Raw genomic sequence first — 17,261 nt, 5'->3', positions numbered from 1 at the left:
TAGACTCCCTCCGGGAAGCCTCTTTAAGTCAGAAAGCGTCTTTACCGGCTGAGCAGGGTTCTGGCGACGGCGGGGAACCGTCCACCAGCAGGGGCCATACTCATTCAAGGGATGGTCAGGCTAGAAAGGGGACCCATGACGCGTTCCCTAGTCAAGCTTGCGTTTCAGCACCGGCGAATTCTGTCTCTCGCTCCCCCTCTCCTAATGTTGAAGCGAGCATGACTCTGAATTCGAATCTGATACATCAGTCCCTCAGAACCCTCCATCTGACCAAAAGTCGCTTCATTCTCTGAGGCTGTGTTCACACACAGCGTTTTTTTAGCGTTTTTTACCGCGGTTTTCGCTATAAAACCGCTAAAAATAAGCTGCACAGTCATTTCTATGCATTTTGCACTTTTTGTGCACATTGATGCGTTTTTTACCGCGAAAAAACCACATTGCGGTAAAAAACGCAGCATGCTCATTAATTTTGTGGATTTTCCCCGTTCTAGGCCTCTTCCATGCGGTTTTAAACCGCTGAGGAAAAAAACGCATCAAAACCGCGGAAAAATAGGTGCGGTTTCTGGGAAGGGATTCAGGTTTTTGAGCAGAAAATTTCTGCAACGTGTGCACTTAGCCTTATAGAATCGGTCAACAGGATTCTGGAGTTGGATGAGGAAAATATTCCCGCTCCAGCATACGCCATCTCATTTAAGAGGTCCAACCGTGTACGCAGGTTATTTACCAGCCATCCGGAGTTTAAGGACATTGTCCAGAAACATAGGGATCGGCCACATAAGAGGTTCACAGGGCAAAAGTCTACTGAGGCTAAATACCCTTTTGCTCCAGACCTAATAAAGGATTGGTTACAGTCCCCTTCGGTGGACCCTCCTGTATCGCGTCTTGCTTTAAAAACGCTCCTATCTGTGTTGGAGGGCTCCTCAGTCAGAAACCCCTCCGATCGTCAAATTGACTACCTCGCCAGCTCAGTTTTTTTGAAGTTTCAGGAGCCGTTTTTTTGCGGCGACTTGGGTAACGACGGCAATGGCCGCTTGGACAAAGTTCTTAATTACTGCCTTCCAGGGTGGCAATTTCCCTCCGGAGGCAACCAGTGTCGCCTGGCAGATAATTCATGCAGGGGACTTTGTAGTGGATGCTTGTTTGGATGCCGCCAATTGCGCTGCCCAAACTGCTGCTAATGCGATCTTCATTAGGAGAGCCCTATGGCTCCGCGACTGGCGGGCGGATGCCACATCTAAAAGATAGTTGACTTCTCTGCCCTATCAAACTGGTCATCTTTTTGGGGAGAAACTGGACCAGCTAATTTCATACTACTGGGGGAAAGGTTAATTTCCTTCCTCAATAAAAGGTTGTTCGGCCGTTTCGGAACCAACAGCCGACGAGTTTTCGATCTTTCCGCAACAACTCCGGTTGGTCCTCCTCTACCTTCTTGTCCAGTTCAGGCCAGTCTCCGCGTGGAAACAGAGGCTCCCAGGTCTCATACAGACCTAACTGCTCTTGGAAGCCTAGTCCAAGGGCTTCTGGATCTCGGGGAGCCAGATCTCCCAGATCTTCTACGCAATGACTTATTGCGGTATCCGGCGGACACCGACAAAGTAGGCGGTCGTCTACTTTCCTTCATTCACACCTGGCTCTCGGTCGTCCCCGACAAGTGGGTCAGGGAACTGGTGTCCTCCCTATACAAGATAGACTTTTCTTTCCCCCCAAGAAAAGGACAACAGCCTTCCTTTGGGCTGTTCAGGCTCTGCAAAGGGACGGAGTCATCATCCCGGTCCCTCAAGACGAAGGGTTCAGAGGTTTTTATTCCAACCTTTTTGTGGTTGTACACACTATAGGTTGAAACAAGAGCGCAATAGGGTCTTATCTGGGTAAACCGTATATGATAAAAAGGTTTTTATACTCACCCTTTCCAAGAGAGAGTAAAGCCTGTATAGTCGTTATGTCAGCCTGCTGCACGTCCAACGGTCCACATCGGTGACCGCAACAAGGATTCTTAGGAATAAATTCTTGGACTTTTTAGGTGCGCTGCCAGACAGATTTCATATCCAAACAAGGTTAATGAATTAACCCTTTATTCCCTACGCGTTTCGAAGTATAACACTTCTTCCTCAGGGGATGACATCCCCTGAGGAAGAAGTGTTATACTTCGAAACGCGTAGGGAATAAAGGGTTAATTCATTAACCTTGTTTGGATATGAAATCTGTCTGGCAGCGCACCTAAAAAGTCCAAGAATTTATTCCTAAGAAACCTTTTTGTGGTGCCAAAGAAAGAATGGACGATGCGGCCCATACTGGATCTCAAACTGTTAAATCAGTTTGTCAAGGTACTTCGATTCCGAATGGAATCTCTCCGATCAGTTGTCGCTTCCATGAAAAAAGGAGAGTTCCTAGCATCCATAGACATCAAGGACGCTTACCTTCACATTCCGATTTGCCCATCCCACCAGCAGTTCCTGCGATTTGCAATTCACAAGCAACACTTCCAGTTGGTTACCTTGCCCTTCGGGCTCGCCACCACCCCCAGGGTCTTTACCAAGGTCATGGAGGCTGTCATGGCCATTCTCCACTCTCGGGGAGTGGTAGTGTTACCGTATTTGGACGACCTGCTCATCAAGAGTCCATCCCTTCCAGCCTGTGAGGAATCTTTGGATATAACAGTAAATACACTTTTTCCCCTAGGTGGAAGATAAACTTCGAGAAGTCTTTCCCAAAACCGGCTCAGCGGATATCTTTTTTAGGAATGATCTTGGACATTTCCCGCGGGTTGGTCATTCTCCCTCCAGAAAAGACCCGAGCCTTACAACAGGCAGCGCGGACTCTTTCCCGACCGGTTTCTCACTCCATTCATTTCAGCATGAGCGTTCTCGGAAAGATTGTGGCAGGGATGGAGGCAGTCCCATTCGCACAGTTCCATCTCCGTCCCTTACAACAGGCGTTGCTGTTGGCTTGGGACAAGAACCCGTTGTCCTTGGACCGTTGGTTCCTTCTGTCCTTACGGGTCAGGCAAGCCCTCAAGTGGTGGACACTGAAGTCCTCCCTGTATCAAGGGAGGTCTTTTCTGCCAGTACGATGGTTGGTAGTGACCACCGACGTGAGTCTTTTGGGCTGGGGTGTGGTCTTTCGCCACCACACTGCACAGGGTCGTTGGTCAACTCGAGAGTCCCGTCTCCCCATCAACATTTTGGATTAGCCCTACGGAGTTTCCACCACCTCCTTGCAGGCCACCCCATCAGGATCCAATCTGACAAATCCACGGCTGTAGCGTATATCAACCGTCAGGGGGGTACTCGGAGCAGGATGGCCATGCACAAAGTGAGTCACATCCTTCATTCGGTCGAGACCAACCATTCGCCCATCTCAGCAATCCACATCCCGAGGCATAGAGAATTGGGCGGCAGATTTTTTCAGTCGCCAAGGCCTTGCCTGGGGAGAGTGGTCTCTTCATCTGGAGGTCTTTCAGCAGATTTGTCATCGTTGGGGGACTCCGGATGTGGATCTCATGGCCTCAAGACTAAACAACAAGGTTCCTCCATTCATTGCCCGATCGCACGATCCATGCGCCATTAGAGCGGACGCCCTAGTTCTGCCTTGGCACCTGTTCTGGCTCCCGTACATCTTTCCCCCTCTCCCCTTGCTCCCGAGGGTCATCAAGAAAATCAAAACAGAGGGAGAACCGGTGATTCTAGTCGCGCCAGATTGGCCGCGCATGGTATGCAGAACTAATATGACTAGTCGCCGAAGTCCCCAGGCAACTTCCAGATCGCATGGATCTACTCTCTCAGGGTCCGATTTACCACCAGAACTCTGAAGCCCTGTCTTTGACGGCGTGGCTGCTGAATCCTGGATTTTAGCACAGACTGGGTTCTCTCTCGACGTGATTTCCACCATGATTAGTGCTAGGAAGCCTGTGTCCATGTGCATCTTATCACCGCACCTGGAAAACCTTTTTTTTCGTGGTGCAAGGATCATGGTCGATCCCCTCTAGTGTTTTCCATTCCTGCCATATTGGAATTCCTTCAATCCTGATTAAAGTCAGGGCTCACGCTTGGCTCGCTCAAAGGCCAAATTTCAGCCTTGTCAGTGTTATTCCAACGCAAAATTGCCACCAAACTTCAGGTCAAGACGTTCATTCAGGGAGTTTCCCATGTTGCTCCTCCTTTATAGAAGGCCATTGGAATCATGGGACCTTAACCTGGTTCTCAGGGCCTTACAGGAGGCTCCTTTCGAACCGCTACTGGACGTGCCACTGACTATTCTTTCTTGGAAGGTGGTCTTTCTAGTGGCAATTACGTCACAGTTTCTGAATTTGCGGCCCTGCCCTGCCGTCCTCCGTTCCTGAATTTTCATCAGGACAAGGCAGTTCTCATGATGTCCCCGTCCTTCCTGCCCAAAGTCGTATCCTCTTTCCATCTCAACAAGGAAATTGTTTTGCCTTCCTTTTGTCCGGCACCAGTCCATCGCATTGAGAAGGCCCTCCACACCCTGGATGTGGTTAGGGCTTTGAGATGGTACAGCACGGCTCCCTTCCGCAAGTCAGATGCCCTGTTCATACTTCCAGAGGGGCATAGGAAGGGTCTAGCCGCTTCAAAAGCAACGCTAGCCAGGTGGATTCGCTTGGCTATTCATGAATCCTACCGTGTCAATAACGCGTCTGTCCCAGCAGGGATTAAGGTGCACTCTACCCGCTCAGTGGGCGCCTCTTGGGCCATTCGGCACCAGGCCTCGGCAGAACACGTCTGCAAGGCTGCGACTTGGTCCAGTCTGCATACCTTTACAAAACATTACCAAATTCATTCTGAGGCCTCTGCGGATGCAGCTCTCGGCAGACGCATCCTACAATCGGCAGTACCACAGGGAGTCAGTGGTACATGGGGTATTAGCAGATGTATGCTCCCCACCCAGGGACTGCTTTAGGATGTCCCACTGTCTGTGTCCCCCGATGAGGCGTAGGAGAAATAGGGATTTTTGTGTACTCACCGTAAAATTCTTTTCTCCGAGCCAATCATTGGGGGACACAGCTCCCACCCTGTTTAGCCTATTGGCTCACTGTAGCATTCTTAGGTTTTGACATAGTTATGGATATTGTTCACTGTTTATGCTCCTGCTTTTTTCACCGAACTAGAGAAATCTCATCCAGCGAGAGAGTGTATACTGCAGGGAGGAGTTAACTTTTTTTCCGGTTTACTTGGTGTCGTCCTAGTGGCAAGCAGCATAACACCCACTGTCCGTGTCCCCCCAATGATTGGCTCGGAGAAAAGGATTTTATGGTGAGTACACAAAAATCCCTATTTTGTAGCTGACCTGTTTGCTTTAAAGTGGTTGTCCACTACTAGGACAACCCCTTCTTGATCTAAATGTTTGGGAAAGCTTATACTCCCCTACCGTTCCAGCGGTGGTGGTACTCGCGTTCCCTGGGCTCCCTTGCGGTTATGACACTTGGCGCCTGGCACCCAATCAGTGCTGGGGTCACTGTCCCCTCGCCACGTGTCATACAACCACACGAGAGCGAGTGCCGACACCTTTGGAACGGCTCCGGCACGGGAGGGGAGTACAGGCTTTATTTTATCGGGGCCAAACATTTCAGCTATATTTGTCCTTGACCTAACCACACTTTTTTTTTTTTTACAGTAGTGGTTTAATGCCGTTCTATCGCTTTCCATGAGTTGCTCTATTTGCAAAAGGTTTGTTGGAATAATAATTGCTATTATTCCGGACTTTGATTTCCTAACCACCTCCTCCGTCTTCATCCCTACAGGAAACAGTGTATAGAGCTCGAGCAGCAGTTTGACTTCTTAAAAGATCTCGTCGCCACTGTCCCAGATATGCAGGGAGAGAATGAAGACAATCACACGGAAGGGGAAAGGGTGTCACGCAGGTAGCAAGGTTTTTTTTTTTTTTAATAATAATTATCATCTCTTACAGTTCAAACAGAAGGAAAGATTTCTGCTCGCAAGAGCTTACAATCGGAGGAAATAAGACTGGCAAGAAACCCTTGTTTTGCACAAGGGTTCCTTCATCTTCGATTTAAAAAAATAAAAACAAATTGCCTGGTAATATTTGTTTGGGGTTGTGTTGTTGTTTTTTTTTTTGGTTTTTTTTTTATTCAAAATATTTTTGAGATCGCACATATTGCTTTGTTAAAAAGATCACATGCTTTACTAGCTACTGCCTGTGTTTTACAGCTCCTCCTGCACTTAATATCCGCTCTGTAAATTAATTTAGGGACTGTAAACCAATTCTTTCAGTTTCGAATGATCGTAGTCCTGTCGATGGCAGGAGTGCAGTGCCCAACACGTAAAATTAGGCTGATGGCACGGGCTAGGAAATTAGTAGGGGAGCAAGGAAGTAGTGAATGAGATTTTTGACGTCTCATGCACACATTGCTTATTTTTTCCTTGCAGATTCAAAGCTGCAGCATGTCAATCCTTGCGAATGAAGGAGGAAAAAATGCACAACAAAAAAGCATGCAAAAAATGCACTTATTTTACTTTAATGATTTTCCTGCATAAACATATGTACTTTCAGCAGATTTTTCTAGTCTGATGGCACTTCCTCACCTTACACATTTATGCTTTGCAATCGCATTTGGCTTTTAACCATAGACACTGATTTTATATATTTAAGGGGTCGAAAACCAGGAAGCAGTCGAAAAAATGGAGGTACGGCTATGAAAGGAAAAGATAAGAAGCAATCAGAAACAGACTCCGAGCAAGAGGTGAGAATGTTATTTTCAAACACATTTTTGGGGACAATTGGGTACTTTAGGGCTGTTTTTAAAACCCTTTTTCCCCCTTTAAACTGGCATTTGTGATTTTGGGGGCTATTTTTACATGTATTTTTACCATAGGTTTCTCTGTTTTACATTAACCCTTTCCTTACATTGGACGTACTATTCCGTCCATGTGACCTGGGACCGAAGTCCCATGGATGGAATAGTACGTCACACGCGATCAGCGGTGCTCACGTGGGAGCGCCGCTGATCGCGGCCAGATTATCACAGCTGACTCCCAGCACTGTGTCAGGGGTGGTCACGGACCGCGCCCAGCACATTAAACCCTGGCACACTGCGATCAAACATGATCGCAGTGTACCGGGGGATTAGGGAAGAATCTCGCAGGGAGGGGGCTCCCTGCGTGCTTCCCTAAGACCATCGGAGCAGTGCGAAGTGCTCGCCCTGCTTCGATGGTGTCCTCCCTGCAGGCCCCCGGATCCAATATGGCCGCCAGGGCCTTCGGGGTCCTTCAGGGGGTGGCTTCCTCAGTGCCTGCAGAGAGCAGGCACTGAGAAAGCCCCTGCAGTGCTTGTCAGATCACTGATCTGACACAGTGCACTGCAAAGTGTCAGATCAGTGATCTGACACTTTCTTGTAATGTCCACACTGAGACAATATAATAAAGTTAAAAAAAAATCATGTGTACAAATAATTAATAAAAAATTCCTAAATAAATTTAAAAAAAAATTCCCCAATTTTTTTTTGTAAATAAAAAAAAAAAAAACACATTTAGTATCGCTGCGTCATAACGACCCGCCCTTTAAAACTGTCCCAATGGTTAACCCCTTTAGTGAACCTCTTCAAAAATAGCAAAGCACAAAACAAGGCTTTATAATCATACCGCCGAACAAAAAGTGCAATAATGCGATCAAAAAGACGTATATAAATAAACATGGTAGCGTTGAAAATGTCATCTTGTCCTTCAAAAAACGAGCTGCTACACAGCGTCATCAGCGAAAAAATAGTTATAGCTCGCAGAATAAAGCGATGCAAAAATAATAATTTTTTATATAAGGTGGTCAAAATATGGAAAAATTACAGCTCTCAAAATGTGGTGATGCAAAAACTATTTTTACAATAAATAGCGTCTTTTAGCGTGTGTCAGCTGCCAAACATAAAAACCCGCCATAAATAGTAAATCAACCCCCCTTTATCACCCCCTTAGTTAGGGGAAAAATAATAAAATAAAAAAGTGTTTATTTCCATTTTCCCGTTAGGGATAGGGTTATGGCAGAGATTAGGGTTAGGGGTGTGTTGGGGTTAGGGTTGCAGTTAGAATTGGGGGGTTTCCACTGTTTGGGCACATCAGGGGCTCTCCAAACGCAACATGGCGTCAGATCTCAATTCCGGCCAATTCTACGTTGAAAAAGTCAAATGGTGCTCCTTCCAAGCTCTGCCATGCGCCCAAACAGTGGTTTACCCCCACATATGAGGTATCAGCCTACTCAGGACAAATTGCACAACTTCTTTTAGGGTCCAATTTCTCCTGTTACCCTTGGGAAAATAAAAAATTGGGGGCAAAAATATCATTTTTGTGGGAAAAAAAAGTTTTTTTTATTTTTATGGCTCTACGTTATAAACTTCTGCACTTCTGCAAAGCACTTGAGGCTTCAAAGTGCTCACCACACATCTAGATAAGTTCCTTGGGGGGTCTAGTTTCCAAAATGGGGTCACTTGTGGGGGGTTTCCACTGTTTAGGCACATCGGGGGGCAAACGTGACATGGTGTCCAATCTCAATTCCAGCCAAAAGTCAAATGGCGCTGCTTCCCTTCCGAGCTCTGCCATACGCCAAAATAGTGGTTTACATATGGGGTATCAGCATACTCAGGACAAATTGCACAATAACTTTTAGGGTCCTGTTACCCTTGGGAAAATAAAAATTGAGGGTGAAAAGATTATTTTTGTGGAAAAAATGATTTTTTTTAATTGTACGGCTGTACGTTCTAAACTTTTGTGAAGCCCATGGGGGTTTAAAGTTCTCACCACACATCTAGATAAGTTCCTTGGGGGGGGGGGGGGGGGGTCTAGTTTCCAAAATGGGGTCACTTGTGGGGGGTTTCCACTGTTTAGGCACATCGGGGGGATCTCCAAACGTGACATGGTGTCCAATCTCAATTCCATCCAATTTTGCATTGAAAAAGTCTAACGGCGCTCCTTCCCTTCTGAGCTCTGCCATGCGCTGAAACAGTGGTTCCCCCCCACATATCAGGTATCAGCGTACTCAGGACAAATTGCACAATAACTTTTGCAGTCCATTTTCTCCTATTACCCTTGGTAAAATAAAAAAAAATTGGACCTGAAGTAATTTTTTTGTGAAAAAAAGTTAAATGTTCGTTTTTTTGTTTTTTTTTACATTCAAAGCATTCCTGTGAAGCACCTTTAAGGATTAATAAGCTTCTTGAATGTGGTTTTAATCAGCTTGAGGGGTGCAGTTTTTAGAATGGTGTCACTTTTGGGTATTTTCTATCATATAGACCACAGAAAGTGACTTCAAATGTGATGTCCCAAAAAAAAAAAAAAATGGTGTTGTAAAAATGAAAAATCGCTGGTCAACTTTTAACCCTTATAATTTCCTAACAAAAAAATTTTGCTTCCAAAATTGTGCTGATGTAAAGTAAACGTGGGAAATATTACTCAAGTTTTTTGTGTGCCGTATCTCTGATTTTAAGGGCATAAAAGTTCAAAGTTGGAAAACTGCGAAGTTTTCGCCATATTTCCGTTTTTTTTTTTCACAAATAAGCGCAAGTTATATGAATGACATTTTACCACAAACATGAAGTACAATATGCCATGAGAAAACCATGTCAGAATTACCAGGATCCATGGAAGCGTTTCAGAGTTATTACCTCATAAAGGGACAGTGGTCAGAATTGTAAAAATTGGCCCCGGCATTAACGTGCAAACCACCCTTGGAAGTAAAGGGGTTAAGATTATTATAACGCCATTTATTCCATGGCGCTTTACATGTGAGGAGGGGTATACATAATAAAAAGCAAGTACAATAATCTTAAACTGTACAAGTCACGACTGGTACAGAAGGCGAGAGAGGACCCTTCCCGCGAGGGCTCAATCTACAAGGAATGGGTGAGGATACAATTGGTGCGGGTAGAGCTGGTCGTGTAGCGGTTTGGTGGTTACTGCAGGTTGTAGGCTTGTCCAGAAGAGGTAGGTCTTCAGGTTCCTTTCGAAGGTTTCCATGGTAGGCAAGAGTCTGATATGTTGTGGTAGAGTTCGAGAGTAGGAGGGATGCGCGGGAAAAAATCTTGTATGCGATTGTGGGAAGAGAGGAGTAGAGAAGGAGATCTTGTGAGGATCGGGGGTTGTGTGCAGGTAAGTACCGGGAGACTAGGTCACAGATGTATGGAGGAGACAGGTTGTGGATGGCTTTCTATGTCATGGATAGGGTTTTGAACTGGAGCCTCTAGGTAATGGGGAGCAAATGAAGGGAATGACAGAGGGGAGAGGCCGGGGAATAGCGGGGTAAAAGTTTTAGTTTGTCAGAAAAGTTTAGAATAGATTGGAGGGGCGCGAGAGTGTTAGAGGGGAGGTTACAGTAGTCAAGGAGGGAGATGAGGGCGTGGACTAGGGTGTTGTTTTTTTTGTTTTTGTTTTTTTTTTAATTCGTTTATTGAACTTTAGGACATAAAACATGTACAACATACAATTGGCCCATGTTAATCAGGGCTGTGGAGTCTGAGTCGGTGCTCATTTTGGTGGAGTTGGAGTCGGTATAAAATGGACTGACTCAGACTCCTAAAATATATAATAAATTGGGTACAGTAGTTCAATGCAGAATGTGCTGAATATTTTTTCATAGGAATTTGGGAAAGTTATGAAATGTTCTATTCCTGATCTAAGGCTACATTCACACACAGCGTTTTTCCTGCGTTTTTTGAGTATACGTTTTTCAGTTGCAAAAGCAGATCAGCTTTTTAAAAAAACCGCATCACCTGAAAGGTTTTTGAGCTCATAGATAATGTTTTCAATAGCAAAAGCAGATTAGAAATCTGCTCTATCTATATATCCATTTATCCATATCTGTCTATCCATATCTTATCTGTAACAAAAAGAATGAAAGCCGGATAGCACACAGACTATACACTCCTTTTTTTAGCAGCAGTCAGGTACACCTCATAGCTGCCCAAAAGGACGCCCAGGACAGGCATTACTCGTCTTCAGTAGTAGTAGGGGTGTGCAGTATGAGGTTCTGCAGCAGCTGAGGTGTGCAGTATGAAATTCTGCAGGACAGTATGAGGTTCTGCCCCCCCCCCCCCCCCCCCCCAGGTTTGATCCTGGCTACGCCCATAGTGTGAATGTAGCCTGAGGATCTAGACTTTCTTAGCCGAGATAAGTGATAGTGTATGTGTATATCTAATATATAAAGCTCAAAGTGTGTATGTATGTGTGTGTGTATGTCCGGGATAGGCATCTGCACCGTCGCAGCTACAGCCACAAAATTTGGCACAGTCACACGTCTGGACCCCGAGAGCGTCCTAAGCTATGTTGTGAGGCAAAATTTTAACCCCGCGCGTTCCAATTCACCAAACAATTTTGCCCCTATCTACATACTGGGGAAGCAGTGTGTGCGTATCAAGCCCCGCCCCTCATTATGATGTCACAATGGTTGCCATGGCGACGTTGATGTCATCAAAGGTTGCAAGCCCTGCCGCCGCTCATTATGATGTCATAATGGTTGACTATGGGGCACTGGACTATGGGATGGAGGATATGTATATGGGCACGGGACTTTTGGGATAGAGGATATGTTTGACAGGTATATGGGCACGGGACTATGGGATGGCGGATATGTATGACGGGTATATGGGCACGGTACTATGGGATGGCGGATGTGTATGATGGGTATATGGGCACGGGACTATGGGATGGAGGATGTGTTATGGGTACATGGGCATGGAACTATGGGATGGAGAATATGTATGATGGGTATATGGGCATGGGACTATGAGATGGCGGATGTGTATGATGGGTATATGGGCACGGGACTATGGGATGGAGGATATGTATGATGGGTATATGGGCAGGGCATGGGACTATGAGGTGAAGGATGTGTGATGGGTATATGGGCACTCGACTATGGGATGGCGAATATGTATGATGGGTATATGGGCATGGAACTATGGGATAGAGGATGTGTGATGGGTATATGGGCACTCGACTATGGGATGGAGGATATGTATGATGGGTATATGGGCACGGGCCTATGGGATCGTGGATATGTATGATGGGTATATGGGCACGGGACTATGGGATGGAGGATAATTATAATTTTCTGTAACTAACCACAGTTAGTTACTATGCCCGGGCAGCGCCGGGCTCTTCAGCTAGTATGTGTATATATCTAATATATAAAGCTCAAAGTGTGTGTATGTATGTGTTTGTGTATGTCCGGGATAGGCATCCGCACTGTCGCAGCTACAGCCACAAAATTTGGCACAGTCACACGTCTGGACCCCAAGAGCGTCCTAAGCTATGTTGTGAGGTGAGATTTTAACCCCGCGCGTTCCAATTCACCAAACAATTTTGCCCCTGTCTATATACTGGGGAAAAAGTGTCAAGCCCCACCCCTCATTATGATGTCATAATGGTTGACTGGGATGGAGGATGTGTGATGGGTATATGGGCACTGGACTGTGGGATGGAGGATATGTATGACGGGTATATGGGCATGGGACTATGGGATGGAGAATATGTATGATGGGTATATGGGCACTGGCCTATGGGATGGAGGATAATTATAATTTGTTATAACTACCCACAGTTACTATGCCCGGGCAGCGCCGGGTTCTTCAGCGCGCGTGTGTGTGTGTGTGTGTACACACACACACACACACACACACACACACACACACACACACACGACCAAAAGTTTGGACACGCCTCAATCAAAGCGTTTTCTTTATTTTCATGACTATGAAAATTGTAGATTCACTCTGAAGGCATCAAAACTATAAATTAACACATGTGGAATTATATAATTAACAAAAAAGTGTGAAACAACTGAAAATGTCTTATATTCTAGGTTCTTCAAAGTAGCCACCTTTTGCTTTGATTTCTGCTTTGCACACTCTTGGCATTCTCTTGATGAGCTTCAAGAGGTAGTCACCAGAAATGGTTTTCACTTCACAGGTGTGCCCTGTCAGGTTTAATAAGTGGGATTTCTTGCCTTATAAATGAGGTTGGGACCATCAGTTGTGTTGTGCAGAAGTCTGGTGGATACACAGGTGATAGTCCTACTGAATAGACTGTTAGAATTTGTATTATGGCAAGAAAAAAGCAGCTAAGTAAAGAAAAACGAGTGGCCATCATTACTTTAAGAAATGAAGGTCAGTCAGTCCAAAAAATTGGGAAAAGATTGAAAGTGTCCTCAAGTGCAGTGGTAAAAAACATCAAGCGCTACAAAGAAACTGGCTCACATGAGGACCGCCCCAGGAAAGGAAGACCAAGAGTCACCTCTGCTGCGGAGGATAAGTTCATCCGAGTCACCAGCTTCAGAAATCGCAGGTTAACAGCAGCTCAGATTAGAGACCAGGTCAATGCCACACAGAGTTCTAGCAGCAGACACATCTCTACAACAACTGTTAAGGCTAGTTTCACACTAGCGTTTATGAGCGCAGCGACGGCCTGCGCACGGCCGCCGCTAAGCCCCGCCCCTTGCCGCGCCCCACCGGTAGCTCCGCCCACCGGCGCATGACGCTGCATGCGCCTTGCGTCCCCTATCTTTATCACAGGGGGCGCAGGCCGTGTGCAGTATGCGTTTGGCGGCGCATGCGCCTTTTTGACGGTGCGCCGACGCAACCAAAATGCAGCAGGTTGTGTTTGGCGCAGGTCGGCGCACCGTCAAAAGGACGCATGCGCCGCCAAACGCATACTGCGCACGGCCTGCGCCCCCTGTGATAAAGATAGGGGACGCAGGGCGCATGCAGCGTCATGCGCCGGTGGGCGGAGCTACCGGCGGGGCTTAGCGGCGGCCGTGCGCAGGCCGTCGCTGCGCTCCAAAACGCTAGTGTGAAACTAGCCTAAGAGGAGACTTTGTGCAGCATGCCTTCATAGTACAATAGCTGCTAGGAAACCACTGCTAAGGACAGGCAACAAGCAGAAGAGACTTGTTTGGGCTAAAGAACACAAGGAATGGACATTAGACCAGTGGAAATCTGTGCTTTGGTCTGATGAGTCCAAATTTGAGATCTTTGGTTCCAACCACAATGTCTTTGTGTGACACAGAAAAGATGAACGGATGGACTCTACATGCCTTGTTCCCACCGTGAAGCATGGAGGAGGATGTGTGGGGGTGCTTTGCTGGTGACACTGTTGGGGGTTTATTCAAAACTTACTGCATACTGAACCAGCATGGCTACCACAGCATCTTGCAGCGGCATGCTATTCCATCCGGTTTGTGTTTAGTTGGACCATCTCATTTATTTTTCTACAGGACAATGACCCCAAACACACCTCCAGGCTGTGTAAGGGCTATTTGACCAAGAAGGAGAATGATGGGGTGCTACGCCAGATGACTTGGCCTCCATAGTCACCAGACCTGAACCCAATCGAGATGGTTTGGGGTGAGCTGGACCGCAGAGTGAAGGCAAAAGGGCCAACAAGTGCTAAGCATCTCTGGGAACTCCTTCAAGACTGTGGGAAGACCAGTGACTACCTCTTGAAGCTCATCAAGAGAATGCCAAGAGTGTGCAAAGCAGTAATCAAAGCAAAAGGTGGCTACTTTGAAGAACCTAGAATATAAGGCATATTTTCAGTTTCACACTTTTTTGTGAATTATATATTTCCACATGTGTTAATTCATAGTTTTGATGCCTTTAGAGTGAATCTGCAATTTTCATAGTCATGAAAATAAAGAAAACTCTTTGAATGAGAAGGTATGTCCAAACTTTGGTCTGTACTTGTATGTATGTAATCAATATTATGCAGTGTATTACATATGTACAATTTATTAGTTTTTTGTGTTCTAAAGTTGTATTCCAATAAATAGATATTATGTTCTATCTAAATATCTTGATTATTGGATCATAGAAATGATTAAATGTCTGATGTTCACATTGTACTACAATACATTTTTCACTTAAATATAAGCAATATATGTCGGAGTCGGTGTAAGGGAAATTGAGGAGTCGGAGTTGCAGGTTTGGCTTACCGACTCCACAGCCCTGATGTTAATAAACATTTTCCACAGAGCATACATGTTTCCATCCATTATTAGAATATAAAGCCAAATAATTATACACTATTTTTTTTCTTCAAAGAACACCGTAGTATTATATATAACCTTGCCAGTATGCGCAAAGGACAGTTGGTTATATATCATAAAACATGTATATCGAACAAATCACATAAGCCTTTTAACATATTATTCGGATGAGGAAATCTAATCAGAAATTCCTAAACTACAACAACCACTACATTAACCTATATCTGTGCGTGCGTAGCCCATTCACTATCTCCATCCATCCTTCACTCCTGCAAGATGGCTGGACCTTCATTGTAAATACACCATGGTAAATACACACCTGTACTCTGTATCTCCCTCACCTCATTGTAGATTGTAAGCTCTCACGAGCAGGGTCGTCTTATTTTGCTTTAATTATTGTATTGTTAGCGTTGTTACTTATGACTTGTGTTTTGAAACTGTTAAACTGTAAAGCGCTGCGGAATATGTTGGCGCTATATAAATAAAGATTATTATTATTATTATTACTATTTCGCAGCCTAGCATCCTGCAGCATATTATCTCGTATGTGATGTCTCAACCTTGCAGGGTAAGGTGGGAGGAGTTCCACCTCCCCCAAATCTTTTCAAATTTACCCGGGCATCCCCTGTTTTGGTGTAACGTGCACTCGTATGGAATAATCGAATTCAGCAAGTCAACCCAAATTCTAAGAGGGACAAAGTTCCCATCCACCGTAATGCCAGTACCTTCCGTATGGACTAGGGTTTTTGCAGATTCGTGGTTGAGGAATCTGCGGATCCAGGAAATTTTTTTGAGTTGAAGTTGGCAGGAGGTGGAAAAGGCTTGGATATGTAGTTTGAAGGTGAGATCAGAGTCAAGGATTACCCTGAGGTAGTGAGCTTGTGGGACTGGTCGATAGTGAGCAGCCACTGGTTTTAATGGTTAGGTCTGTTGGTGGGGATGTCGAGTGTTACACGTTTAAAAAAAAAAAAAAAAAGTGTCCCAAAAACTATTTTGAGCTAAGATGCTGTGAAAATGACAATCTAAAAAGTATTTGTATGAAACCAGCATTAATTTGCTCTAAAGATATCGACAATCCATCTTTGGGAAAGGTCATCAATATCAGATCAGTTGGGGTAGGGGGTTCAGGACATTTGGCACCCCACTAATCAGCTGGTATAAGTTACTGCAGAACTGCTCCAAGAGCGCTGCCTGAACTTGGAGAAGCTTGATCGGTCAGGGTGTCATGTATCGGACACCCTGCAATGTGATATCAATTCTCTATAGATCATCATGGTCTTTTGACTGCACAATCCACACTTTAAAGAAGTAGGCCATCAGTGTCTAATTGGCCGGGGTTTGACACCCGGAACCCCCCGCCAATCAGCTGTTATCTGTGTTGGTGACCACCGGCCAGAAGTACTCACCGAGCTGCTCAGTGGCCACCGCAGGGTACTGCACATCCGCCTCCTATGCAAATCAATAGGAGGGTGTGCAGTACCCTGCGGTGGTCACTACAAGTGGACTGAGCTGCTCGGCAAATGAGTACTTGCGGCCAGTGACACCGATAACAGCTGATTGGCGGGAGTGGAGAGTGACAGACACAGGACGATCAGACATTGATGAGCTATCCCTAAGGATAGGCCATCAGTGTAAAAGTAGTGGGCAGTCTCTTTAAGGGCTATTATTCTGTAAGCTAATCAGAAATTTATTTTTAACAGGATGACTCAGAAGGCACCGAGTCGGAAGGTGATGAAGAAATGTGTCCTGCCCCACCTGCAAATATTCAATCCCAAGTCTCATTTCAAAGGTATTGAATGTGGCATGATCTGCAGACTTGTATAAATGGAGTATTAGAAATCGGTACATCCCAGCTCTAGAGTTATGCATGAACATTAGGGGGGAATATAATTGTATATACACATTGGTCTTTTATTTCTTACATTTCATTATTGGGGGGTTTTGTTTGTTTTTTTGTTTTTTTTTCAGTCCTCCTCCAGCTCCAACTTTCCGACACTTTCAGTCCGTACCAATCATGCCCTCTGCACCTGCTGCTTTGCCCACTATGCCAGCCCCATCGTTGCCCGTTGGCTGTGACGAGGAGGAAGATTATGACTCGTAGCCTCTGGACAAACCAGTTCAACTTCCGTTTTCATTTATTTGCTTATTTTGGTTTTGTTCTTTTTATTGTTTTTTGGTTTTTAAATTGGGCCCAAGGGCCCCCTGGGTGGGATGGAGGGTGGGGGATAAATGTGTTCTTAAGTTTATTAAAAAAGGAGGTGGATGAA

The 17,261-nt window shown here is 45.4% G+C and overlaps 1 protein-coding gene across 2 annotated transcripts in view; it reads left to right on the top strand.

The window, feature by feature from the left end:
• Positions 1 to 17,261, top strand: part of DRAP1 (DR1 associated protein 1) — a 27,958-nt gene extending 10,697 nt beyond the window's left edge. For both annotated transcript variants that reach the window (XM_073563256.1, XM_073563255.1), the window contains exons 4-7: positions 5,756 to 5,875; positions 6,625 to 6,715; positions 16,695 to 16,783; positions 16,963 to 17,261. In XM_073563256.1, the coding sequence (XP_073419357.1) occupies positions 5,756 to 5,875; positions 6,625 to 6,715; positions 16,695 to 16,783; positions 16,963 to 17,095 (433 nt within the window). In that variant the 3' untranslated portion in view covers positions 17,096 to 17,261. The remainder of the gene's footprint in view (positions 1 to 5,755; positions 5,876 to 6,624; positions 6,716 to 16,694; positions 16,784 to 16,962) is intronic.

The sequence above is a fragment of the Dendrobates tinctorius genome, unplaced genomic scaffold (genome assembly GCF_039654945.1).
Source record: "Dendrobates tinctorius isolate UK_male_01 unplaced genomic scaffold, ASM3965494v1 ptg000384l, whole genome shotgun sequence".
NCBI lineage: Eukaryota > Metazoa > Chordata > Amphibia > Anura > Dendrobatidae > Dendrobates > Dendrobates tinctorius.
This window is presented reverse-complemented; position numbering and strand designations above follow the sequence as displayed.